The sequence below is a fragment of the Myodes glareolus genome, chromosome 6, assembly GCF_982192425.1.
Source record: "Myodes glareolus chromosome 6, mMyoGla1.1, whole genome shotgun sequence".
Lineage (NCBI taxonomy): Eukaryota > Metazoa > Chordata > Mammalia > Rodentia > Cricetidae > Myodes > Myodes glareolus.
The window spans coordinates 15,418,884-15,444,214 of record NC_142031.1 but is presented as its reverse complement, the minus strand read 5'-3'; the positions used below and the strand labels follow the sequence as shown (position 1 = coordinate 15,444,214).

The window sequence follows — 25,331 nt, the reverse complement described above, 5'->3', positions numbered from 1 at the left end:
GCCCTGAGCGCTTCAAGGGCCCGGCGCGCCGCTTCCTCTCTGTGGTTCGGCGCAGGGAGGGGCTTGAGGCCCAGTGCACGCCGGGATAGCTGCGGGCGGCGCTTGGGCTTCAATCATGGTGGCTGCTGTTGCGTCCGGCTTCTGGCTTTGGGCTACGCTGCTTCTCCCTGCGGCCGCGGTCTACGAAGACCAAGTGGGCAAGTTTGACTGGTGCGTATGGGTGACGCTTCTCCAGGAAGTAGGTGTCAGCTTTACCAGCTTCTGTCTCCCTCCGATTAGCAGGAGTGGATTGACATGGAGCAGGACCGAGTTCATAACTTACATCAGGGCCTTTAAGGGAGAGGTGAATGAATGAATGCTGCCCCCTGTGCAGAGTGAAAATGTGAGCGTCCCTTCTTCAGATACGAGGAATTTGGAGACGTCGACCTGGGCTCGTTACATTAAGCAGCCAGGGAACCCTTCTGAGCCGCCCCGTATATGACTGTGCAGATTGCGCTGCAATGGAACCAGCCCTGCCTGCCGTTCAGGCATGCTTTAAGGTTTTGGTCAGAGATCGTTGATTTCCTCCATTCCTGCCGTATCCGATTCTGTGGCTGTCAGGTTTGTCATCTCGTGGGTGTCAGAGGTCACCAGCCCCCAGTGAAGTTTCACCGTCCTGTTGTCTCTTAGCCCTCCTGTCTCACAGGTTCTAAACACTCTGGACACAGTGTCCTCTCCAAACCTATCAGCCAGATATTCATTCACTTACCTCTCCCATCATGCCCTGCTTTTTTCAGTTTAAACGATTATTTGGCTGCTTAACTGATGCATGGTCTTGGGGAAACTGACATACAGCTAAACAACAGTATTTTAAAAGGTCTTCATTTTGGAACCCTGGGCTCTCTGGACTTTGGTTTCCTCATTTGTAAAATGTAGGCAGTAACATTTGCCTTACAGACTTGGTAGGGTTGTCTGGTGGCTACAAACAGAATAAAGTCACGTGCAAATACACATAGAAATGACTGAGTCCAAACTTTACTATCAGTTTAGTGCCTTTGAAACAAAAGAGGTCTAAATGAGAGATCCAGTCTGAGTGCCGTGTTTGCTCAGTGTGGCCCAGGTAGCAGTGTTTCCTTCCTTATAGCACAATACGTAACTAGAAGTCTGTTTGGTGCAGCTAAAAGTTAGTTAGGCTGAGGATTCTTAGGGATGTTGCCTGAGTAACAGGTGTTGAATTTAGCTGGAAGACTGTTGCTGTCTCTCATCTATTTGGTGGTAATTCTCTCCTATCTCCCTTTGCTTCCGGGCGCATGGCACACAAATCGTGGGGATGACCAGAGCTCTTCGTTTGCACGCGGTTCTTAAGTGTGATGAGGGAGATGGGCTGGTGTGAAGCCAGCAGCTTGCCTCTTCATGGTGATGACTTTGCCCTGATGTCCACCCCCCCAACCCCCCGCCCTCTTCCTCAGGAGACAGCAGTATGTTGGGAAGCTCAAGTTTGCCTCCTTGGAATTTTCCCCTGGGTCGAAGAAGTTGGTTGTGGCCACAGAGAAGAACGTGATTGCTGCGTTAAGTTCTCGCACAGGAGAGATCCGTGAGTGAGCTGTGGAGCCAGGAGGGGAGCTGACTGAAGCGTGTAACCTATGGCTCGTCTTCGTTTTCGTCTTCTCCAGTCTTACCGTCTTTTAATGTGTAGATCTGTGTTGCTGGTCTTTGTAATCTCCTTGATCCTGAAGGTCCTTAACCAAGATAACACTGCAAAAGCTGCATTCTATCCTGTTGTGCAATAAAGGCTTGCATGACTACCCTTGAGAGACTCCTGCTGCTGGGATTGTTTGTAGGAATTTAGATTGTGAAAAGAGTAAACTCTTTTCTTATGAAGTGGGTAAATTTTGTTAGTTTTTTGATATATTTTTTTAAATTTTTGTTTCATGTGATTTGTGTTTGACCTGCATGTATGTCAGTGTGAGGGTGTCGGGTCCTCTGAAACTGGGGTTACAGACAGTTGTGAGCTGCCACGTGGGTGCTGGGACTTGAACTGGGTCTTCTGGAACAGCAGCCAGTATTCCTAACCACTGAGCCACCTCTCTAACCAGATTTTGTTAATCTTATTTTTGTTTCTTTGTATGTTTCATGGGGTGGTGGTGGACTGGAGGGGCTGAGAGCCTGGATGGGAAATGCAATACCTCTTGAACCCCTCCTCCCTCACACTCCAGTGAGTGGATATAGGTCATAGCACTTAGTATACTCTTTGCTTCCTAATTAAAGTTGGATAAAGCTATGTAAATGAAGATCTCAGTCCTTTCCTGTCTCGTTGAGCCACAGTCACTCACAGCAATGTCTGATTCTCTTATCTCCCAGTGTGGCGCCATGTTGACAAGGGCACAGCAGAAGGGGCTGTGGATGCCATGTTGGTCCATGGACAAGGTAAGCAGAGGCCCCCTGGTCTCTGTTTGGAGTCAGCACCATCTCCCTTTGCTTGATTCTTGGCTTTGTGTAGGGTCTGATGGGGAAACGAGAAAGGGTGCTTTTGACAGTGAAGAGCAGGTGCCTGCTTACCACCTGTCTGCACCCATAAGCTGGAGGTGGGATCATGGCCCATAGCTCTTACCAGGCCACAGAACAAGAGTGGAAAATGACAGTGGTCTTTGTCTCTTTCAGATGCAATCACTGTATCCAATGGAGGGCGAATCATGCGTTCTTGGGAGACTAACATCGGGGGCCTGAACTGGGAGATAACTCTGGACAGTGGCAGGTAGGGAAATCACTGTGGCTGAGTGAAGGGATCTGGATGGATAAACAACTCTGGGCCTTTTTGCCCCCCCTCCCTTCAAGGATCATTGAAGAACAGGTACATCAGATGCCTGTTCTTTAAAAAAAAAAATTTCTTATGTGTATGGGTATTTTGCCTGCTTGTATGTCGTTGTCTATGGACCACATGAGTGCAGTCCCTGTGGGGGCCAGAATGTGTTGGCGCTCCTGACACTGGATTATCAGATGATTGCAGCCACCATGTGGACACTGAGAGTTGAATTCTGGTACTCTGGAAGAGTAGCCAGTGCTCTTAACCACAGAACCTTCTCTCTAGCCCCAGATGTCCTCCAACTTGCCCCCCCCCCCTTTTTTAGACAGGGTCTCTCTACATAACCCTGGCTGTCCTGGAAGTACATAGACCAGGCTGGCTTTGAACTCTAAGAGATTCTTTTCCTTAACCTCCCGAGTGCTAGAATTCATGTGCCACTGCATCCAGCTTAGCTGCCCATTCTTGGTTTTGTTGCTATAACACATGTGTATATTTACTGAGAATTCTATGTTATTTACAAATGAGATTTTCTGTGAATTGGGTGGATTTAGATAACTGAGCACCTATTAGATGAACAGCTCTGTATTTGATCCAATGTTTGTTCTTGAACACTGTCCCAGTCTTACCATAATATATGAACTTTGAGTGCTGTGTTCTAGGTTAAAGAGGATAGTACAAAGCTTTCCATGTTCCTTATGTTTGTTTGCTTTGAGACAGGTGTCATATAGCCCAGGCTGCCCTCAAAGTAGCTATGTAGCTGAGGCTGACCTTGGTGTATGTGAATGTGTGAGTGTGTCTGTCTGTCTGTCTGGGTGGTGTGTGTGGGGAGGAGTGTGCATGCCGCAGAGTGCACATGCAAAGGTTAGTGAACGGCTTTGTGGAATCAGTTCTCTCTTTCTACCTCTAAGTAGGTTCTGGGGATTGAACTTAGGTTGTCAGCCTTGCTTAGCAAGCCATCTTGACAGCCCTAGCCTTGAACTTCCGACACTCCTGCCTCCACTTCACAAGGGCTGGGACTGCAGAACTCTATCACCATGCTTTGAATTTAGTTCTCGGTTATAGAACAGCATGGACCGCTGCCTCACCTTTGCTGAGATTCATCTATGCGCTTGTTGGCTTTAGCTCACACATCTTACGATAGCAGTTCCCCTGGTTCCTAGCACTTGGTGGATCCCCGGCAATGAGAACACTGTCCACGTGAAGTAGCTGCCATCAAGTTCTTGCTCAGTTGTGGGCGTAGTCATAAGCCCAACAATGATCGCATTTCCTGATGGGGCTTGCTAGAGAGTTAGTCTGAGTTCTGTGAAATCCTAGGGAAAGGAAGAGGTAACCCATAGAGACATGGGGCAGTGCACCTAAGTGATTCTCAGGCAAGGCAGAGTCTCAAGTTGTTAGAGGCAAGATTAGCCAGAACCATTGGCATCCAGGTGTGCCCTCACTCTTCCCTGTGTTCAGTTTCCAGGCACTTGGGCTGGTGGGCCTGCAGGAGTCAGTGAGGTACATTGCAGTTCTGAAGAAGACGACTCTCACCCTCCATCACCTCTCCAGTGGGCACCTGAAGTGGGTGGAACATCTTCCAGAAAGGTAAGATAGTTTCCTCCGAAGTGATGACTATCTTGTCCCAATTCCTATGACACCCTCCATCTCGTTGAGGGTCCTTGGCCAGGGGCCCTCCTGTTGGCATCACATGGGAATGATGTTCTCCTCCATGTGGGTCTGAGTGGAAAGGCTGTGGCTCCATACTTGGAGTGTACTTGATAGGGCGGGAAAAATACAAACTGGGGCACTAGCGCTGCCGTGTAAGGGAGCTGCTCCTGCTCACACACAAAATGCTCTGGGCCTTTCAACTACCACTTGACAGTGTCCTGAATCTTTCTTCACAGTAAGCAGCAGAATGATAGAGAGGAACTGAGGGAGGCTCGAAGTGATTTCTCGAGGTCCTGGGGTTGGAAGGAAGGAATAGGTTGCCTAGACTCTCAGGCAAGGGTTGGTTTTAGCCACTTGCAGCTGTTTTCAAAGGTTTAGTACAGGGATCAAAAGTTAAATTGTTAAAGTTAAGTTGGAGATATGTACCAGACCAGTGGCAGAGAGCCTACCTGGCATGTACAAGGTCCTGCGTTTGATTTCTTGCCTTGCCAAAAAAAAAAAAAAAAAAGAGCCAAATTCTTAGCTGAGCATGGTGACAAGAAAAAAGACAGACCTCCCCAAGCCTCAAAAGTCAGTGTCCTACAGGACGAAGAACAAAATATCTTGTGAGTCTGGCCTACCTGATGGAGCCTACAGGCCGCTACAGTGTGCCTGGCCTACCTCCATAGCCTTAGACAACCGGTGTGGTGCCCTACATACATGGGAGGTATGCTACTTCTGTTACTTAGGAAAAGCTGGCCATCTGGTTTGTATATGTGATACCAGTTTGAAATGTTGATGAGAAATTCAAATTCAAGACAAAAGCAAGGGTAGGGATGGGGCTGAGTGTGGAACACTTGCCTAACATTCACAAGGCCCTGGGTTTAATCCGTAGCACTGCAAACGGCAGCAGCAAAGAACCTAAAAGCAAAGGCTTTGTGAGGTACACAAACCCTTTGGGGGTTTTCAGCTCGTGACAACATCCACTCGGAAATGGCAGCACGGTTTTGGAAGCCCTGGGGAAGTTCAAGTCTAAAGGCTAAGTCGGTGGCCCTGTCTTCTCTTCCCTTTCTTAGTGACAGCATCCACTACCAGATGGTGTATTCCTACGGCTCCGGGGTGGTGTGGGCCCTTGGCATCGTTCCCTTCAGCCATGTGAACATCGTCAAGTTTAATGTGGAGGATGGAGAGATTGTTCAGCAGGTAGAGAGGGCATCTGGCTCCTGGTGGGTGGGAAGGAGTTGGTAGAGGCCTTTGCATGAGGGTTCAAGGAACTCCGCAGGGCAGCTGCAAAAGCTGCCTGTATTCTGTTCCTGAAGCCCGTCTGTTGCTGTCTTGTCCTCAGCATAAGTTTAAAGCACTCTGTTAACACACGGTGCTCTTCTCGGCTAGTTGGGAAGCTATTCTGATCTAGGCACTGTTCCTTTAAGTTCTTCTAAGGTGATTATGAAATGATTACAGGAAGCCACATCTGACACCCCTCTGAGCCATCAGGCATTTACTGTTATTGGGCGCATTTTCCCAGTGACCAGAAACTCCTGCTGAGTACTTCAGCTTTGGAGGTTGATGGAGGTGGATGAGGATGGGAAGAGCCTCTGTGAAACCAGCCATGCTTTTGGCCAGCTGTGCATTTTGATTTTGGGATCCTCTGCGCATTCCAGCAGCAGTTCTGTGGATCTGCTGAGAGGGTCCCTGTGATCCTCATGAGTCTGTCATGAACTCTCCACAGGTCAGGGTTTGGACTCCATGGCTGCAGCGTCTCACTGGGTCCTGTGGTGTGGTCGACGAGGCTGTCCTGGTGTGCCCTGACCCCAACTCACATTCCCTCCACACTTTGGCCCTGGAGACGGAGTGGGAACTACGACAGATCTCGCTGCCGGTGAGAGGCTGCTCTCCTGGTCGGAGGTGTCCCCTGTGTGGCGTCGGGAGCTGGCATGGTTGCCCTGTGAGGTTACTGCTGCTTTCCTGAGCTGTGACAGCCATGGGGAGGGTGTAGGCCTCTGGCTGAGCTGTCGTCAGGGTACAGGCCGTAGTCTCCTTTGGGGAACCTGAACAGAAGCTTCTGGAGCTATCTGTCCTAGTCTATAACTGCTCCCTGGCAAGGCGTGGCAGAAGCCCTGGTTTGATGGTCTGGGAGGGGGTAAGCGTCCCACTTTTCTTCTTGCTTCCTCTCTCCACCCAGTCTCCTGACTTAGAATTTGGAAGTGGATTCCAGCCCCGAGTGCTGCCCACACAGCCCAGCCCAGTGGCCCCTTCTCGGTCCCAGTTCTTCCTACAGCTGTCTCCGGGCCACTACGCTCTGCTGCACTACCACAACGGTGCCGTGACGCTGCTCAAAAACTTTCCCCAGGTAACCGCAGCAGTGTGCTTGCTGGGACCAGAAGGTCTTCCAGGACAAAGCTGGGAGGAGGCAGAGCTGGGAACCTAGACACATTTGCCTTACGTCTCATTGTCTGGAAACTGATACCTAACGTTCTTTACAGGCAACTCTGGTGAGCTTTGCCACCACTGGAGAGAAGACGGTGGCTGCCGTCATGACCTGTCGCACTGAAGTGAGTACCGTGCATGCATGACAGCTGTCTCTGCGAGGCCCCTCGTGGTCAGAAGTCGGAGTCTGTCCACCTGTGCACAGGGGTAGGAGGCTGCAGAAAGATGAACTCTTTCCACAGTCTCTCTCTCACTAGGAATGGCATCCTATTGTGGCTACCCTTCCCCTCCCTGCAGACTTAGGGTTCATAGTCCTGTGGGGGTGGGCATGAGAGGTAAGATTTGCCTTCTGACTGCTGAGGAGACAAGAGTGTCTGGGAAGTAACCGTTTGGCTGAGTGTCTTCACATCTCTTTCCTTTAGCAGAAACCTGGGAGTGCTGGGGACAGGAATACAGCGAGCTTTTCTGAGACATCTAAGGCACAGGTAGGATATGGCATTGGGCAGGCAGGGTGTATTACTGGGTGGGGTGGCAGACTGGGGGACCCAGGAGGCCACCCGAGGAAGCCCAGGTCAACTGAGGCTTGCAGGTCCCCTTGAGTTCCCAGCTTCAGGTGGTCCAAGTACTGTCAGTTAAGTGGCACATCTTGTCCTTTCTCCTGGCAAGATGAGGAGGTCGACTCCTGGGATCTGTCCTCCTTATTTCCTTCTCTGAACCTCGGCTTCACCATTCCCCTGGATCTCCATAGCTGGCAAGGCCAGGTGGCATTTTATGGTGCACTTGGTGGCAGTGAAGGTCCTAACTATAGGCACAGGTCTTGGTTGTGGCCTCATGTCTGGGCCTTTTTCCTTCTTTCTCCATCCACAGTGCCAATCTGGGTCCGCTCTGCCTCACTGTACACACTGGCTGCCTTAAAAAATGTACATGGCAATTGTACACACTTACGGTCTGCCAAGATGTACATGGTAGTTGTACACACTTACGGCCTGCCAAAATTTACATGGCAGTTGTACACACTTACGGCCTGCCGAGATGTACATGGTAGTTGTACACACTGGCTCCCTTTGCAAGCTCGCATAGTGGTTGTATACAGTTGGTTTTCTTATTTTCTTGTTTTTTGTCTTTTGACATAGTGTTTCTCTGTATAGCCTTTATTGTCCTGGAACTCACTCTGTAGATCAGATTATCCTCGAGCTCAGATCAGCCTGCCTCTGTCTCAAGTGTTGTGATTAAAGCTGTGTGCTACCACATCTGGCTTCTGACTCCTTTCTGGGGTGCACACGATAGTTGTGATCTTGATTATTCAGTCAGCAGCCACTGTAGGATTTGGCTCTTTTTACTTCTTACTTATGCACGTTTCCCTTCTGCCCTAGTCCCTTCTCTAGGGGATTTGTCCTTGGACATGCTGTAGGGGACTTTATTGTTGACCTGTGCTGTGTGTACCTCTAGGACTCTCTGACTTGCTTCAACCAAAGCTACACCATTAACCTCTACTTAGTGGAGACAGGTCGGCGGCTGCTAGACACTACAATTTCTTTCAGCCTGGAGCAGAAGGGCACTCGTCCTGAGCGGGTAAGCGACAGACAGCTTTTGTCCTCTTACTCTGTTCGGTGGGCTTCATGTCCTTGGGGCTAATTGTAGCCCTGGATTAGGGCTTTAAGAACAAGGTTCCTAGTTCCTCCAGAGCCACTGTCTGCTTATAAATAATAGCAAAACTGCTGCTGCTATTGTTGCTTTAGATTTATTTTTTATTATTTTATCCATCCATCCATCCATGTGTTTATTTGTTTATTTATTTATTTGTTTTTTTCTGTGACAACTCTAGCTGTCCTGGAACTAGTTCTTTAGTAGACCAGACTGGCCTCAAACTCACAGAGATCCACCTGTCTCTGCCTCCTGAGTGCTGGGATAAAAGACGTTCTCCACCACTACCCACCTTAGATGAATTTATTATTTTATATATATGAGTGTTTTGCTTGCATGTGTGAGTTGCACCACATGAGTACATGGGACATTTGATCCCCTGATACTGGAGTTACAGACAGTTGTGAGCTGCCATGTTGGTGCTAAGCATTGAACCTGGGCGCTCTGCAGGAACAGTAAGCTCTCTGTTGTTCTGCCCAGCTGTCGGTGTGCGCGAAGCCCTTTTTGTTTTTGTGTTAATCCAAAGGCATCTTGGCAGTCTTGTGGATTGGTTATTACTGACCTGGTTTGTGAATGTGCCCGTGGCCTACGGTATTTCAAATCATGGAGCTAGCAAGAGATGTTTCTGGGGTTCAGACTCCAGACTGACTTCCCACATGTACCCACGCAGTGTTCTTTGGGGATATTGAATCGTATCCCTCAGCTTCTGGGATGCTCCTGGCCTGGCCTCCTGCTCACCATGTGGGGTGCAACTGGGGCATGAAGGGACGGCAGTCCCGTCAAGTACTTGCTGCCCTTCACACACAGACCAGAGAGAGCCTCACCCCATTGTCGCGTTGACTCTGAAGAACGTGTGCTTTCTTGCTGGTGGCCAGATGATCATTATATTGTCTAGACATCATGTCATGCCTTGGCCTGAACCTCAGCCAACTCCCAACCCTTTGAATCTTGGGGTCCAATGCCTTGGAGCCATCTGGTTTCTTACTGTCCTGTTTATAGCTGTACATCCAGGTATTCTTGAAGAAGGATGATTCAGTGGGCTACCGGGCCTTGGTGCAGACACAAGACCATCTGCAGCTGTTCCTGCAGCAGCTAGGTGAGTGCCCTGTACAGCCATTTGTTTCTACCTGCTCTGAATTTCAGTTGTGTGCGGTAAAGGTGTGTGTGTGTATGTGTGTGTGCACGTGTGAGTGTGTATGTATGTGTGTGTGTGTGCGCGTGTGTGCGTGTGTGTGGTGGGGCGGGGGTGTGCACAGGCATGGGAAAGGTTCAAGAAGAGCGTACCCTGAGAATTTTTTCAGTTCTTTAGGGGCATGAAGTGAAATACAAAATCTTCCTCACTTGACTCTTGACCTCAGCTCATGAGATCTTTTGCATAAGACTCGAACTCTGAGACACCTCTAAGAGTCTCCTCAGGGCTAGGGAGCCAGGCTGAGCTTTCACAAACTGGTTTCCTGTAGCTGGGAAGGTGGTGTTGTGGAGCCGAGAGGAATCCCTGGCAGAAGTGGTGTGCCTGGAGATGGTCGACCTCCCCCTGACAGGGGCACAGGCTGAACTGGAAGGAGAATTTGGCAAGAAGGCAGGTATGAACAAACCCAGGGAGGCTGCTCAGGGAGGGTTAGCTGGGTTTATGGACCTCACTGTGCCCCCGGCTTCTGGTTCAGCCAGATGTTTTGAAGGAGTCCCGCAGCTTCAGTGCATCAGTAGCCCAGTGGTTTGTGCAGCTACTGTTTCACTGAGTCCCTCTAGAGACAACAGCGTCTTTACTTTATAGTTAGTTGCAAGTATCATTGCCTGGGGTTCTAAAAATTGTCAGGCTCCACATCAGACACTTCTACCCATTGTCTCAAATGCAACACCCACATGTGTCTAGAGAGAGCGACTGGACATAGCCCTGTGTTCTGAGTCAGTGGTGGCTCCATTGATGGTCATCTGATGAACACGATTCATTCCTCTCCAGTCTAGTCCTGCGTGTCTGTCCTGTCATGTTCACCCCTCCCAGCTCCCCCAATCCATTCCACCCGCCATCCCGTAGGTCACTGTTGAGTATTCTGGCTCAGGTACGCTGCTAGGTGTTGTATGTTTTCTTAAGCTGAGAATTAATTTGACTTTACTATCTATTTCTGCTGCTGGACCCAGCGATTCAAGGTAAATCCTGCTTTTTGCTGCCCATTGTGCCTTGCTTGCCCACATGACTAGTGTTTGGTTGATTTTCTGACTTGCATTAGTGAGACACACACCCTGTATATGTGGACTGCTCTGCTTGTGACTTGTTTCTCTGCCTCTCCTTGAGTTGAGGTTGGTATAAAAGAGATGAGCAAAGGTAATACTCACAGAGATCTGCCTGCTTCTGCCTCCTGAGTGCCGGAATTAAAGGCGTGTGCCACCACTGCCTGGCTAAAGATAATACTCTGAATGTGCACTTCCAGCATACCAAGCACCATACCCAATCCCAATGGATGTCATTTGATCTGTTCTTTGTAGCAAGCCCCTGAATTGCTTGTCATGTAATAGATGAGGGACTAAAAGCACAAAGGGTAAGCATTTTTCTCAGGGTCACGCAGCCTGGATTTTAATTCGGGCCTGTCAGACTCCCAAGACCCTCCTTACCATGGTAACCATGGTATCATGCACCTGTCACATCTCTAATGGAGGACACTTTCAGGGAGATGCCTCACCAGTGGAGTCAGGGACAAGGGAGGATGATGGCCTTAGGAATAGATTGCAGGAAGGGATGCTGGGAGCAGGTTAACAAAGAAGAATGAAGCAATGGGAGATGGAGGCACCACTCATGCATGCACCTGCTCCCACTGCTCCTGAGACCCACCCTTCCCTGGCTTTGCTGTGCACCCAGATGCCTTCCCCTGGTCATCCCAGCATGACTACATCCTACATGGCTGATTCCTTACCTCTTAGTCTCCTATTACAAGATTTAAGGCAGGTGAAGGCCTAAGAACCAGGTAAGGAGGTTTCAGAAGCTTGTGCATGGCTGTACCAGAGTGTGGGATGGCTGGCATCTTACACAGACTGCACCCTGAACTTGTGGCCTGGAATGTGAATGACTGGAAGGTTCTATAGGAGAGGGAGAGGTCCCTCCGGGAAGCACACATCTTGCTGACTCCTAGTCTGATGGGAGTGCCCTCCTTCTTCTCCAACACCAGACGGCTTGCTGGGGATGTTCCTGAAACGCCTGTCGTCTCAGCTCATCCTGCTCCAGGCCTGGACTTCCCACCTGTGGAAGATGTTCTACGACGCTCGAAAGCCCCGAAGCCAGATTAAGAATGAGATCAACATTGACACATTGGCCAGAGATGAGTTCAACCTGCAGAAGATGATAGTGATGGTAACAGCTTCAGGCAAGGTGAGCACATGAGTCGTAGGAAGCAAACCTCAGGTGCAGGCATAGGCAACAGGCTTGCTTTGTTCCAGTTTGCAAGGATAGAATCAATTCTTCAGTTTCTTTCTAGTTGTGAGCCAGGGGTTCGTTTATCTTGCAGCTCTTTGGCATCGAGAGCAGCTCTGGCACCATTCTGTGGAAACAGTATCTGCCCAATGTTAAGCCGGACTCCTCCTTTAAGCTGATGGTCCAGAGGACTACTGCTCATTTTCCCCACCCGCCTCAGTGCACGCTGCTGGTGAAAGACAAGGTGAGGCCAGGCATGCTGCCCGTAGCCTCCGTGTGTTGCCTTTTGCATGTTTCACAGTTGAAATTTCTCCCGTGCCTTGATCATTCCATGAGAAGCTCTTGGGTTGGAAGTCTTGTTTCTGCCATTTTCTGGCCTGGGTGGAGGGACCCTTCAGCTCTGACATGGAACTGGTTAGGAGCCAGATCCTCCTTCAGCCAGTGCTTTCCCTTCCCAGCAAGGCTGTCCCTGATAGCTGTGTTTTCTCTCTGTGAGAGGAAACAGGGCACAAAGCTGCACTGTGGTTTCTGCCTCTAGAATTTGAGTGGATTTTCATGGATCCCTTCTAGCTGTATTGTGAGATGGGGTTTGGAAGATCCTCTTTTGAATCTAGCAATCTTAAATTGCTGAATTATGCTTGGCTTGTTGTTTTGGGGGCAGGGTCTCACTATGTAGCCCTGACTGGCTTGAAAGCAGCCATATAGATGAAGCTAGCCTGGAACTTGTAGAGATCTGAAGACACTGGATTAAAGGCGTGCACTGCTACCGTGACCTGGTCTTTACTTAGATTTGCTCTTTATCATGCTACTTCTTAGCTAGATTTGGAGCCAGCATCAGTCCAGCCTTTTCCCTTTTCACATCATCCTAGGGGACCAGTCATCTTTGACCAAGACTTTACTTTCCACTAAGGTACCAGAAAGCAGGGAATTCCTGGTGGTCCAGTTGACACCTCAACATTTCTGGATCACCTGTAGGTTGTGTTCCTTCTGTGTTTGGATCTGACTGTTTTCTGCCCATTGTAGGAAACAGGAATGAGCTCTCTATTTGTCTTCAACCCCATTTTTGGCAAGTGGAGCCAGGTGGCTCCCCCAGTGCTGAAGCGCCCCATCTTGCAGTCCTTACTTCTCCCAGTCATGGATCAAGACTACGCTAAGGTGCTGCTGTTGGTGGACGATGAATACAAGGTGCTTTGTCTTGGGTGGGTGGAGTCTTCTGTGTGGAGCTGGGTTTGGGATGGGTTGTCAGACATACACTGGGACAGAGGTGACCCACTTACCACATAGCACATGTTCGGGGTGTCAGGCCACCCTTAGCAACATGACTACCCTTGTGAGCACCCAAGTTCATAAAGGTGCATGCCACTCATTATACATGCCCAGTTTTGTTTTGGTTTGGTTTTTAGTTGAATTATGTGTTTATATGTGCACATCAGTGCAGGTATCCGTAGAGGCCAGAAGCATCAGATCACCCTGAAGCTGGAGCTCTAGGTGGTTGTAAGTCACCTGATATGCATTCTAAGACTTGAATTCATAGCCTCTGGAAGAACAGTATATATGCTCTTAACCACAGAGCTAACTCTCAAGTCCCTAACACTGAGGTTCTTTTGTTTGTTTGGCTTTTGGCTTTTGATTTTCAAGACAGGGTTTCTCTGTGTGGCTCTGGCTGTTCTGGAACTCGGTCTGTAGACCAGACTGGCCTCAAACTCAAAGAGATCCACCTTTTTCTGCCTCCCGAGTGCAGGAATTGAAGGTGTGTGCCACCACTGCCCAGCAACACTGAAGTCCATAGCAGAGCCGTATTTAAGCCTTAAATAGATCCAGTGACTGGTTTTATGATTCACTGTTTTATGCTTAAAGCTTTCTTTAGTGGGTAAACACTAATGATCTTTGAGAAATAAATGTGTTTCAAGTTTTCTGAACTTATATTTAACACTTCTGGGCTATCTGGGTTTTTTCAAGGTCACAGCTTTTCCAGCTACTCGAAATGTCTTGCGACAGCTGCATGAACTTGCCCCCTCCATCTTCTTCTACTTGGTGGATGCAGAGCAGGGGCGGCTTAGTGGATACCGGCTTCGGAAGGTAGGGAGGAAGCAGCTGACTGTCCTTGGGAGGCACTGTGGGTCTTTCCTGTTGTTTGGTTAAACAGTGGCCCTGATGCCCGATTCAAAGCCACCCATTTCATACTGGGTTTATACTGGGTTGTTGTTTTAACTTTGGCACAGGGTCTGTGTCTTAATCTACTGCTATTTCAGCCAGCAATTAGGGCCCAGCAGTTACAGGCCTGCATCTCTGGCAGTGGCCTGGCCACACAGGCTGCAGCCTGGTGGGAGTCCTGTTCCCATGGGCACTGGTTCTGCTACTGAGGCTAAAGGCAGCCTTAAGTAAATTTCTTTTGTTCTATTTATGAATAAATAGATTCAAAGGCTGGGTTGAAAATCTGCTAGCTCGGAGAGGTTGAGTAACACCCAGCTAACTGTCTTTCCTTGCTGGTGTCTCTGAAAGAGAGCATACCCTTTCACTCCTCTGGAAGAGCAACCAGGGTTCATGGTTCAGATAGTTGTTTGCCCCTGGACCATTTCTCCAGCCCCTATTAATATCATTTTTATTAAAAATATCAGAGGGGCCAGAGAGATGACTCAGTGATGAAGAACACTGGCCACTCTTCCAGAGGACCTGGATTGTTACTGTTGTGCCCAGATCACGACCCCCAGAGAGAGACCACCAGAGAGGCCCAGACTGTAATAAGCAAGGTTTAATCAGCATAATGCAAACATGTTTGGAACTCATCTCCATCCCCGTTACAACAAGGTAGAGAGGAGTTGTATCTCCTCTGCGGGGTAAGCTTTTAAAGGCATAACTACAAAGAGAATCTTTGAAAATGCTTTGGCCTGGGTACAAGGACTTTTGCTCCCTCACATTCTGTTAAGTCAGCTTTTTCCTTGTTTTTAGAGAGGCCACTGTTCTTGAGTTAGGCCATCTTTATCAGCCTGTACCAGGTGGCTGGCTGGGTTGAGCTAAGTGACCTTGTGCTCAGAATATCCTGGGTGGGAGAGGGGAAGGCCACTATCTTCCTGGGAAAACATTCTGCTAGAAAATTTCTTCTTGCCCCTTTGAGAATAAGGGGTGAGGGTCCCACAGTTACCACCACCCACATGGCAGTATGGCCAACTGTGACTCTAGTCAGGAATCCAACACTTTTCTGACCTCCTGTGCTGCACAAACATAAATGCAGGCAAAACAGCCACATATGTAAAATAACCTAGACTACATAATGAGTTCCAGACAGCCAGGGCTATGAAGAAAGACCCTATCTTAAAAAAAAAAATCCCCCAAGCAAATATACATATCCCTGTATCCCATTTCCAGCTGTCCTTTCTTCCTGTTCGCTGTGTGTTGATAATACTGTAAGCACAGCTGTCTGGGCACAAGCAACCATGTGGCTCTTAAAATTATGTCTTTCTCAAAGAGAATGGATCTATATTTATTTTATTTTATTTATTTGCATTTTCACTTAATGTCTTTTCTGCTTCAATTTTTCCTTCCTTCTTTTCTTCCTTCCTTCCTTCCTTCCTTCCTTCCTTCCTTCCTTCCTTTCTTTCTTTTTTTTTTTTTTTTTGAGATGGTTTGTCTGTCTAACAGCCCTGACTGTCCTGGAACTCACTCTCTAGACTAGGCTGTCCTAGAATTTGTTCTGTAGATCAGACTGGCCTTGAACTCACAGAGATCCACCTGCCTCTGCCTCCCAATTAAAGGTTTGTGCCAGCACTGACTGCCTAGCTTGGCTCCATTATTTTTTTGAAAACCCTAGTCATTTATTTGTTTATTTTGAGGCAGGGTCTTACTATATAGTGAAGCTAGCCTTGAACTCATGGCAATCCTCTTTTCTCGACTTTGAGCTCTGGGATTATAAATTGAGTTACATTCCCGACTTGCTTTAGTGTCTGTCTGTCTGTCTATCTGTCTTTCTTTCTTTTGTTCTTTTTAAGATTTATTTGTTTATTCATTTATTTAATGTGCACTGGCATTTTGCCTTCATATACTCTGTGTGAGGGTGTCAGATCATCTGGAGCTGTAGTTCCAGGGAGTTGTGGGTGCTGGGAATTGAATTCTGGAAGAGTAGCTAGTGCTCTTAACCGCTGGTCCATCTCTCCAGCCCTTCTTCTTTTTTTTTTTTTTAAATACTTTATTTTTATTTTATGTGCATTGAATTTTGCCTGCATGTATGTCTGTGTGAGGGTGTTGGGTCCCTTAGAACTGGAGTCACAGACAATTGTGAGCTGCCATGTGGGTACTGGGAACTGAACCTGGGTCCTCTGGAAGAGCAGTCAGTGCTCTTAACCACTGAGCCATCTCTCCAGCCCCTTTTTCTTTTTAATTAAAAAAATTACATCTGTTTGTTCTGTGTGAGTGTCGGGAAGTATGTATGTGTATAAGCATGTACAAGCATGAGCCCACATGTCATGCCACTCATGTGGAGGTCAGAGCACACCTTGCGGTCTTTTCTCTCCTTCCGTCATGTGGGTTTCAGGGATTGAACTCTGGTTGTCAGGGTCAACGACAAGCACCTTACAGGTGAACCATCTTTCCAAGCTCAGTATCTTTCTTTGAGACAAGATCTCACTGTGTAACCCTGCCTGGCTGGCCTGGTATTCACGCTATAGATCCAGCTGTATCTTTCTTTCTTAAACAGAGACTTCCGAACTTCTTCACGAGTCTTGCTTTTATGTGTGTATACATGTGTGTGATAGTATAAAGAGCACATGTATGCATATGTATAGTGGCCAGAGGACAGTGTTGGACGTCATTTCTCAGGTGTCAACCACCTTGTTGTTTCACTTTGTGGGGTCTCTCACTGGTCCAGAGCTCACTGAGTAGGCTAGGCTGGCTGTGCACTGAACCTCTGGGGTCCTTCTTTCTTCACCTTCGCTGTGCTGGAATTGCAGTGCAGCCATCACCAGACTTCCTTTATCTGAGTGTGGGAATCAAACTCAGCAATCACATCACTGACTTTCCTATCTGTCTAGCCTAAGCCAGGTCTGTCCTTGGTTATTCTAGTGCACAGGCCTCAGGTACCGCACTGTAGGCTGGGTCAGCTGTGGGATGCCTCCTACTGTGTCTCTGGCCCTGGCCTGTTCTCTGACCCTGTGATCTCCTGACCACACGTGCTCTTGTTTTTCCCTAGGATCTCACTACGGAACTGAGTTGGGAGCTCACCATTCCCCCAGAAGTGCAGCGGGTTGTCACGGTGAAGGGGAAGCGCAGCAGCGAGCACGTGCACTCCCAGGGCCGGGTGATGGGGGACCGAAGTGTGCTCTATAAGGTATGATGCAGCAGCCTGACAATGAGGATGGCCGGCTTTTAGTATGTATAATTTTTAGATTTATTTTTTTGAGAGACAGAGTCTCATTTTGTAGCCCTGGTTGTCTGTCCTGAAACTTTGTAGACCAGGTTATCCTTGAACTCACAGAGATCATCCTGTCTCTGAGTGTTGGAATTAAAGGCATGCACTAACATGCCCTGTTTATTATTTTGTATTTATGAGAATGGGGCATGTACTGTGGCGTGTGTGTGGAGGTCAGAGGACAACTTGTGGGAGTTGGCTGTCTCCTTTCATCATGTGGGCTCTGGGGTAGAGACTTGGGTTGATAGGCGGCTCGGTGGTAACTATCTTTACTTGCTGAGGCATTTTGCTGGCCCAAGTAGTAAGGCTTTAGGGAAAGTAAGTGTTGAAGTTCTGGTCAAGCCATTGATTCCTTTGTGTACTGATTTTGTCTGTGAAGTGCGTGTGTCCTGTAGATGTACTCAGGGCTTCTGTCGTGCTAGGAAAAGTACTCTGCCATTCAGCTATATACCCAGCCTAAACAAATATACCTTCCTCCTCTGGTTGTGGGCGTCATCTTCTCCCAGTGCTTGCTGTGTGACCCTCCCGGCTAGATGCTAGTTTTATTAATAGTACAGGTATGACTATGGTCTTCTGGGGTTAAAGCTTAATCAGTCCATCAGAAATTCACTGAGGTGATTTGTGGGCTACAAACTACCTTACAGGAGGATGGTACACTCTTAATTCTATCACTCAGAAGGCTGAAGTGGGGAGATTATAAATTTAAGGCCAGTTTAGACTACACAGTGACATTGTGTCTCAAAAGAAAGGTGTGGCGGTGAGCTCGATGGCTCAGCAGACAAAGACACCTGTAGCATTGGGGGGTGCCTGTATCATAAGGTTTCAGAGAGGGTTAAGAGACATGTAAGGCATGCATTGGGCCCCAGTCCTTAGACTATGCAAAGCAAGTTTGCTCAGCAATACTGATTGTTTTGCCAAGCGGTTGAGCTCCATATTGGCCTCAGGTCCCAGGGCTCACAGGAGAGCCAAGTACATGACATGCTATCACGGTTCCTAAAGTTTGTCATTGTGGTTTCTCTCCGTAGAGTCTGAACCCCAACCTGTTGGCTGTGGTGACAGAGAGCACAGATATTCACCATGAGCGCACCTTTATTGGCATTTTCCTCATTGATGGTGTCACTGGGCGCATCATCCACTCCTCCGTGCAGAAGAAGGCCAAGGGCCCCGTCCACCTTGTGCATTCAGAGAACTGGGTGGTGGTAAGGAGTCACTGCTGGGGCACAGAGCCGCTCAGGAGGTCCCTGACTCTTACGTTCTTCCCAGAAACAGCAGCCACTTTGCTTTCTCAAGTCCTCAAGCCCCTGGAAAAAGCAGCACAGGGTCCAGATGGGGTGGGACCTGGGGCCAGATCTGACTGCTTGGCCTTGAACTCTGCTCTTCCCTCTCCTGTGCAGAACCTGGAACTAATCTGTGAGCTCTCTGGATGCATTGTGAAGTAGGGACAGTAGTAGTCAGTCTCCTCTGGGCTAGCTCAGAACACTGCACTTCATAAGCTCCTAGAAGGTGGCTGCTGTTACTATGACTCTAGAGAACCCTGGCAGTTCCTGTATCATGGACAACTTTGGACAGCCTAGATCGCAACAAGGAAGAAGAGCAGGGGACAATTGGGTCTTTTCCTCTTAGTCTGCAGCTGCTGTGAATGGCATCTGTAGTGTAACTTTCGCTTTCTGGTTGATACAGCACTAAACCCAAACTGCCTCCCCTTCTCCCCACAGTACCAGTACTGGAACTCTAAGGCACGGCGCAATGAGCTAACTGTCCTGGAGCTCTACGAGGGCACTGAGCAGTATAATGCCACTGCCTTCAGCTCCCTAGACCGTCCTCAGCTGCCCCAAGTCCTCCAGCAGTCCTACATCTTCCCCTCTTCCATCAGTGCCATGGAGGCTACCATCACTGAGCGGGGCATCACCAGTCGGCACTTGCTCAGTGAGTGTTGGGAGGAAGGCTCCACACCAAAGTGGGGATGCACTGCCAGCAGGGGGACTGGGCTCACACTGTAGTGGGGATGCACTGCCAGCAGGGGGACTGGGCTCACACTGTAGTGGGGATGCACTGCTAGCAGGGGGACTGGGCTCACACTGTAGTGGGGATTCACTGCCATCTGGGATACTTGGTTCTCTTTCTCTTTGCTTAGTTCAGATTTGATGGTCTTTGCTCAGTACTTGATTCTCATGATTCATTTTCTTTCCTTGGTTCTTTCTTGCAGCTCAGAAAGCCATCCCTGATGTCTATTTGTTTTAACTGAAAATATGTTCTTAGATTAGCATACAAAATAATGTGTCAGTATTCTTTGACCTTATTTATGCTCTTCCCCTCTTCTGGTCTCTTCCCTCCCTCAACAAAGTCTCTTTTCTACTTCTATGTAGTGTGGCATTCCTTAGTCTCTCTTTCTCTTGACCCCCACTATCTCTTTCTTTTCTTCCACATGGTCCTCTTTCTACTTTTTATGACCTTAGCACACACACAGAAACTAAGTCCTCCTGTGTATGAGAGAAAGTATGGAACTTGTCTTTCTGTGTAACATGAGGAGCGGGCTGCTTGTTGGGGTTTCTATCCTGCTCGGTTCCCACAGGCGTTAGGTCCCAAAGAAAATCACACAGAGATCTATATAAGTTATAAACTGATTGACTTATTAACTCAGGCTTCTTATTAACTCTTATATTAGCCCATTATTCTAATATGTTAGCCACATGGCTCGGTACCTTTTTCAGCAGGGCAGGTCACATCCTGCTTCTTCGGTGTCTGGACAGGACTGGGGAGGAATGGGCTTCCTCCTTCCCAGAATTCTCCTGTTCTTGTCCTGCACCATTTCTGTGTGTGACTTTTTTTTTTTTTTTTTTGGTTTTTCAAGACAGGGATTCTCTGTAGCTTTGGAGCCTGTCCTGGAACTAGTTCTTGTAGATCAGGCTGGCCTCAAATTCACAGAGATTCACCTGCTTCTGCTTCTGCCTCCCAAGTGCTGGGATTAAAGGCATGTGCCACCACTGCCCTGCTCTGTATCTGACTTTTTATGTCATTCTTTTTTTTTTTTTTTAAGAATTATTTATTTATTATGTATACAATGTTCAGCCTGTATCTCTGCCTTCAGTCCAAAAGAGGGCACCAGATCTCATTACAGATGGTTGTAAGCCACCATGTCGTTGCTGGGAATTGAACTCATGACCTCTGGAAGAGCAGCCAGTGCTCTTAACCTCTGAGCCATCTCTTCCATCCCCTTTTTATGTCATTCTTTGCTGTTGTTTGAGACAGGATTTCACGCGGCCCAAGGTGGCCTTGAACTCCTAATCCTCCTGCCTCTACCTCTTGAATGCTCAGCATCCTGATTTTTTTTGTTTTTGAGACAGAGTCTCTCTATATAACCCTGGCTGTCCCAGAACTTACTATGTAGACCAAGTTGGCCTCTAATCCCAGAGATTCTCTCTCTGCCTTTCAAGTGCTGGAATTCAAGGTGTTCATCACCATGCCTAGCTCTGATGTGATTTTTTTTTAAACTTTAAAAAGAAATTGTGTATATGGGTGTTTGCACACATCTGTGTACCACATATGTGCCTGGTGCTCAGGAAAGCCAGAATAGGGCATTGAATTCACTGGATCTGGAGTTAGATACAGGTAGTTAAAAGTAGTTGTGACCCACCGTGTGGGAATTGAGAATTGGACCCCGATCCTCTGGAAGGACAGCCAGTGCTCTTAACCACTGAGCCATCTCTCCCTATAGCCCCTTCCCCATGTCATTCTTAACACAGCTTGTATAGACTTGAGTAGAAACCAGAGAGCTTATCTGGTAGAGTCTAAGATTAGGACTCAGTAATAGTTTAGAGTTTATCTAAGACATTTGGGACTCTTAGCTTTGACAGGCACTGGGTGTTACTTGCCAAGTAGGAGGAAGCTAGCTCTGGGTATCCTGGGACCTTTGATCACCATTATAAAACTTATGTTATCTAATGCTTGGTCCTCTGCCTTCCTGGCTGCATTACCCAGCAGCCCACATGGCCTCAGGCTAGCTAGAATATGTGAGAAAATCAGTGTCTTCAGAGCCAGGCTCCTTCATTCGTACCCATGTGATGGTTTCATTTTTGTTTTGAATTTTTTTGGGGGTGGTGGGCATTTGAGACAGGGTTTCTCTGTAGCTTTGGAGCCTGTCCTGGAACTAGCTCTTGTAGACCATGTTGGCCTCGAACTCACAAAGATCCACCTGCTTCTGCCTCCCGAGTGCCGGGATTAAAGGTGTTGGTTTTGTTTTTTTAATGGGACCTTGATGACCTATGTTTCTCTTTGCTTATTTTAAACTCCTCATTGTAAACTTCTGTCTAACCAGCCCCCATTCAGGGTCAAGTAAATGTGAACCTTCATTTCTTCCTGTATAGTTGGGCTGCCTTCTGGAGCAATCCTTTCTCTTCCCAAGGCCTTGCTGGATCCTCGGCGTCCTGAGATCCCAACAGAACAAAGCAGGTGAGACTGTTGTGGGCAGAAGGCCCTGACTGTCAGAACTTTAATCCCACTGATAACGATAGTTCTCTGTCTGCCATGCTAGGAACTCAAGTGAACAAATGACTGTGAGCCCTGCCTCCTGGAGCTGGCGTCTGGGTGGGAAATGACATTAAGTAACCAGCAAACTGAATGGTGTTAATCAGTGGTAGAGAGGAAGTGCATACAGGACAGCCGTGAGGATGTGTGTGGGAGAATTTGAGATCAGGCCCTGGGAAATCCCTTGGAAAAGGTGATCTGCAGGTGGTTGGCGCAGGCTCTTGCTGTGTGGTATCTCAGGGAGAATGTTTCAGGTGGAGGAAGCAACACCAGGCCCTCAAGTCATGTCTGTTGAGTCTGAAGGCTGTTGAACGGGAGCAGTGAAGGGTGGAGACCTAGGAAGGGAAGAAGGTGAGGAAGAGGCAGATTGGGAAGGGAAGGCCTGTAGCTTGTTTATTGTTCCCCGCTAGCATGAATGCTCCGGCTGTCATCTGGGCCTTTTTCCTCCCCTATATTTTGAAGTCTTTTCACTTAGGGACACCCAGAGGGCTGGGCAGTGGGAGAACAGAGAGGGGTGGAGCTAGAAGAAGTATGACAGGCTTTCTGCAGATGAGCGGAACTGAGGCCCAGGCTGACGTGGAAATCCCCGTAGCCCAAGCTACCCTTGAACTTGAGGCAGTCCTCCTGTCTCAGCTTTCTGAGTGCTGGGATTTCTGGGTATACAACTCCATGCCTGGCTTGTGTTATATGTTCTTATCAAATTGATACTTAACCTAATTTTCCAGCAGCCTTCCATTCAGCCTTTCACTGTTCCTTCAGCTGTTGCCTCTGTGACAGCCTAGTTCAGGTCGTCCTCAAAGGAGATCCATGATTTGATGTGTGTCCTGGAGCCTTCCCAGCTCCCAGGAAGGACAGCCAAGACAGAGATCCCTGTCTCACAGGAGCTTTTAGAGTCCCTGGCCCCCTCCTGTGTTTTGCAGAGAGGAGAACCTGATCCCTTATTCTCCGGATGTCCAGATCCACGCAGAGCGGTTCATAAACTATAACCAGACAGTCTCTCGGATGCGAGGCATCTACACGGCGCCATCAGGCCTGGAGTCCACTTGTCTGGTGAGTGTCCCCGTGTGGCATCTGCAGTGTGGCTCTGTGCCCTAAGGATCCCATCTCCTTCCTGGCTGACTCTGAGGTGCTGGTGACTCACTGGCTACCTTTCTTTCCCAGTTCTCATTCTGTCTGTCTTTCAGGTTGTGGCCTACGGGTTGGACATTTACCAAACTCGAGTTTACCCATCCAAGCAGTTTGATGTCCTGAAGGATGACTATGATTATGTACTAATCAGCAGTGTCCTTTTTGGCCTGGTTTTTGCCACCATGATCACAAAGAGGCTGGCACAGGTGAAACTCCTCAATCGAGCCTGGCGGTAAACCGCGAGCATTCTGCCAGAGTGAAGAGCCTCGGGGAAGCAGTCAGTCAAGGAGCTATGGCCGTGGATTGGTAGATCGTGACACGTTGGATTAGATTCTCATCTCACTTGAGTCTGGTGGGAGAGGATGACGTTCATGCTGAACTACTGGGATACAGTGACACACAGACCTTGTGGGACAGACACCCACGTCAGCCAGGCTCTCCATGCGTCTCATCCACTGCTCTGTTTTCTTGATCTGCTCATCCACCTGTTTTGTTTTTTTTTTTTGTTTTTTTTTTGCTTTTGTTTTTTTCCTTTTATGAGACCTCTTGTTTTTCTCTTCTGAGGCTGTTTAAATTGACTTTAATTGGCCTTCTGTGTCTCCAGTCTTACTAGAAATCCTCTGACAACTTCTCCGTCTCTTGCTTCCAAGCCTGATGGGTCAGCTCAGCTCTGCCTTAAAGGGGCACTTGGTTGCCTGACCTTGACGGGGCCAAAGTGCAAGCCATTCTTAGCAGAAGTCTGAGGACTGATCCCACCCAATGGTTTCTCTGTGATGTCACAGAACGTGAGGGATCCATACGTTGAGTCAGAACTAATTTTAACTAAACTTTTCGTTCCATGCTGTCATTCGTATGGTTGGGCCACTATTTGTTTCAGCCTATCAAAGCCAAGCACAGAACAGTCATTTGGCTTCTCACACATAGCGTGTGCTTTTCTCTTGAGCTATAGCTGAAGCCTTTTTTCCTTTTTTTTTTTTTAAAAAAAAAACTTAAATTTAAATATTTGTGGTTTTTTGAGATAAGGTTTCTCTGTGTATCCCTGTTTGTCCTGGAATTTGCTCTGTAGACCAGTCTGGCCTTGAACTCACAAAGATTCGCCTTCCTCTGCCTCCCAAGTGCTGTCATTAAAGGTGTGCGCCACCATCGCCCAGCCAGCACTAAAGCTTTATTTAAAGCTATCAAATTATCTGAGTCTTGATGAGATTTTGAGGTCCCAGCATCTCATATCTCATTGCTCCTGCAGGCCCCAGACATCCTATAGCCCTGTTAGAAAGAAGGGGCCTTTATTAAGAAAACACTTTATTTATTGTTGAGGTGGAGGTTTGCTCTGTAGCTTAGGCTGGCCTCACACTTGCAGTCCTCCTGCCTGTCTTCTCAGTGTTGGGATTACAGATGTTTGCCATCATACTTGGCAGTGTGCAAATTTTAAATCTCATTGGTATAACTTTCTGTGTGGCATTAGGCATAGAATTCAGGGTCTCATGCTAGGCTGGTTCTCTGCACTGAGCTCCCCATAAGGTGAGCCATGTGGGCTGTTATTTTTCTTAAGTAGTTTTTTAATCTTATTAAGTTTTAAGGGGGGCCTCCAAGGAGGATGCTGGGACAAATCCAGGGCACTCTACTTCTACTACTGAGTTATAGCCCCAGCACCTTTTTACTTATTTTATTTTTTGAGACACGGTCTTACTATTTTGTCCTAGCTGGCCTAGAACTAGCTTTGTATACCAGGGCTGGGCTTCTGTATGGGATGTGTGTGTACTACTGGCTGGCTGGGTTTCTGTGTGGGGTCTGTGTGCACTCCTGTCTGGATTTGTGTGTGGGGTGTATATGCACTCCTGTCTGGCTCATGTGTGGGGTGTGTGTATACTCCTGTCTGGGCTCTTGTGTGGGATGTGTGTGCTTTCCTGTCTGGGCTTGTATATGGGGTGTGTGTGTGCGCTCCTGTCTGGCTCTTGTGTGGGATGTATGTGCACTCTTGTCTGGGCTTGTGTGGGGGAGGTGTGTGTGCACTCCTGTCTGGATTTGTGTGTGGGGTGTATATGCACTCCTGTCTGGCTTGTGTGTGGGGTGTGTGTACACTCCTGAATGGGCTTGTGTGTGTGTGTGGGGGGTGCACTTCTGTCTGGGCTCCTGTGTGGGGTGTGTGTGCACTCCTGTCTGGGCTCCTGTGTGGGGTGTGTGCGCACTCCTGTCTGGGTTCCTGTGTGGGGTGTGTGCGCACTCCTGTCTGGGTTCCTGTGTGGGGTGTGTGCGCACTCCTGTCTGGGCTCCTGTGTACTACACATGAAAGAATCCTAAATTTTACCTGTTTGTGAACCTGGTACTGATTGTTCTTTTTGAAGAAGGGAAGGCAATGCAGTTGACTATGCTCCCTGGAATAAAGCAATGATCAGTGA

General features: G+C 48.2%; 1 protein-coding gene across 3 annotated transcripts; it reads left to right on the top strand.

Annotated features, from left to right (window-relative positions):
- Positions 1 to 59: 59 nt before the first annotated feature.
- Positions 60 to 25,331, top strand: Emc1 (ER membrane protein complex subunit 1). Of its 3 annotated transcripts, XM_085690384.2 has the most exons (24): positions 101 to 210; positions 402 to 600; positions 1,449 to 1,573; positions 2,341 to 2,406; positions 2,641 to 2,734; positions 4,238 to 4,366; positions 5,485 to 5,611; positions 6,138 to 6,287; positions 6,591 to 6,758; positions 6,892 to 6,960; positions 7,258 to 7,320; positions 8,285 to 8,407; positions 9,479 to 9,575; positions 9,940 to 10,062; positions 11,641 to 11,840; positions 11,977 to 12,126; positions 12,906 to 13,067; positions 13,842 to 13,961; positions 17,065 to 17,202; positions 18,309 to 18,482; positions 18,999 to 19,209; positions 21,648 to 21,732; positions 22,728 to 22,857; positions 22,992 to 25,331. In XM_085690384.2, exons 4-24 carry the CDS (start codon positions 2,388 to 2,390, stop codon positions 23,169 to 23,171), a joined length of 2,712 nt encoding a protein of 903 aa, XP_085546510.1. In that variant the 5' UTR covers positions 101 to 210; positions 402 to 600; positions 1,449 to 1,573; positions 2,341 to 2,387; the 3' UTR covers positions 23,172 to 25,331. The 3 variants fall into 3 exon arrangements, with proteins under 3 accessions (XP_048282568.1, XP_085546509.1, XP_085546510.1); XM_048426611.3 differs by lacking the exon at positions 402 to 600 and having other exon boundaries at positions 60 to 210; XM_085690383.2 differs by lacking the exon at positions 402 to 600 and having other exon boundaries at positions 85 to 210; positions 7,261 to 7,320.

Coding starts and splice junctions, on each gene's coding strand:
- Emc1 (XM_048426611.3), top strand. CDS start 116: ATGGTGGCTGCTGTTGCGTCCGGCTTCTGGCTTTGGGCTACGCTGCTT. Junction 1,574..2,340: donor TTCTCGCACAGGAGAGATCC/GTGAGTGAGCTG, acceptor CTTATCTCCCAG/TGTGGCGCCATGTTGACAAG. Junction 6,288..6,590: donor TACGACAGATCTCGCTGCCG/GTGAGAGGCTGC, acceptor CTCTCCACCCAG/TCTCCTGACTTAGAATTTGG.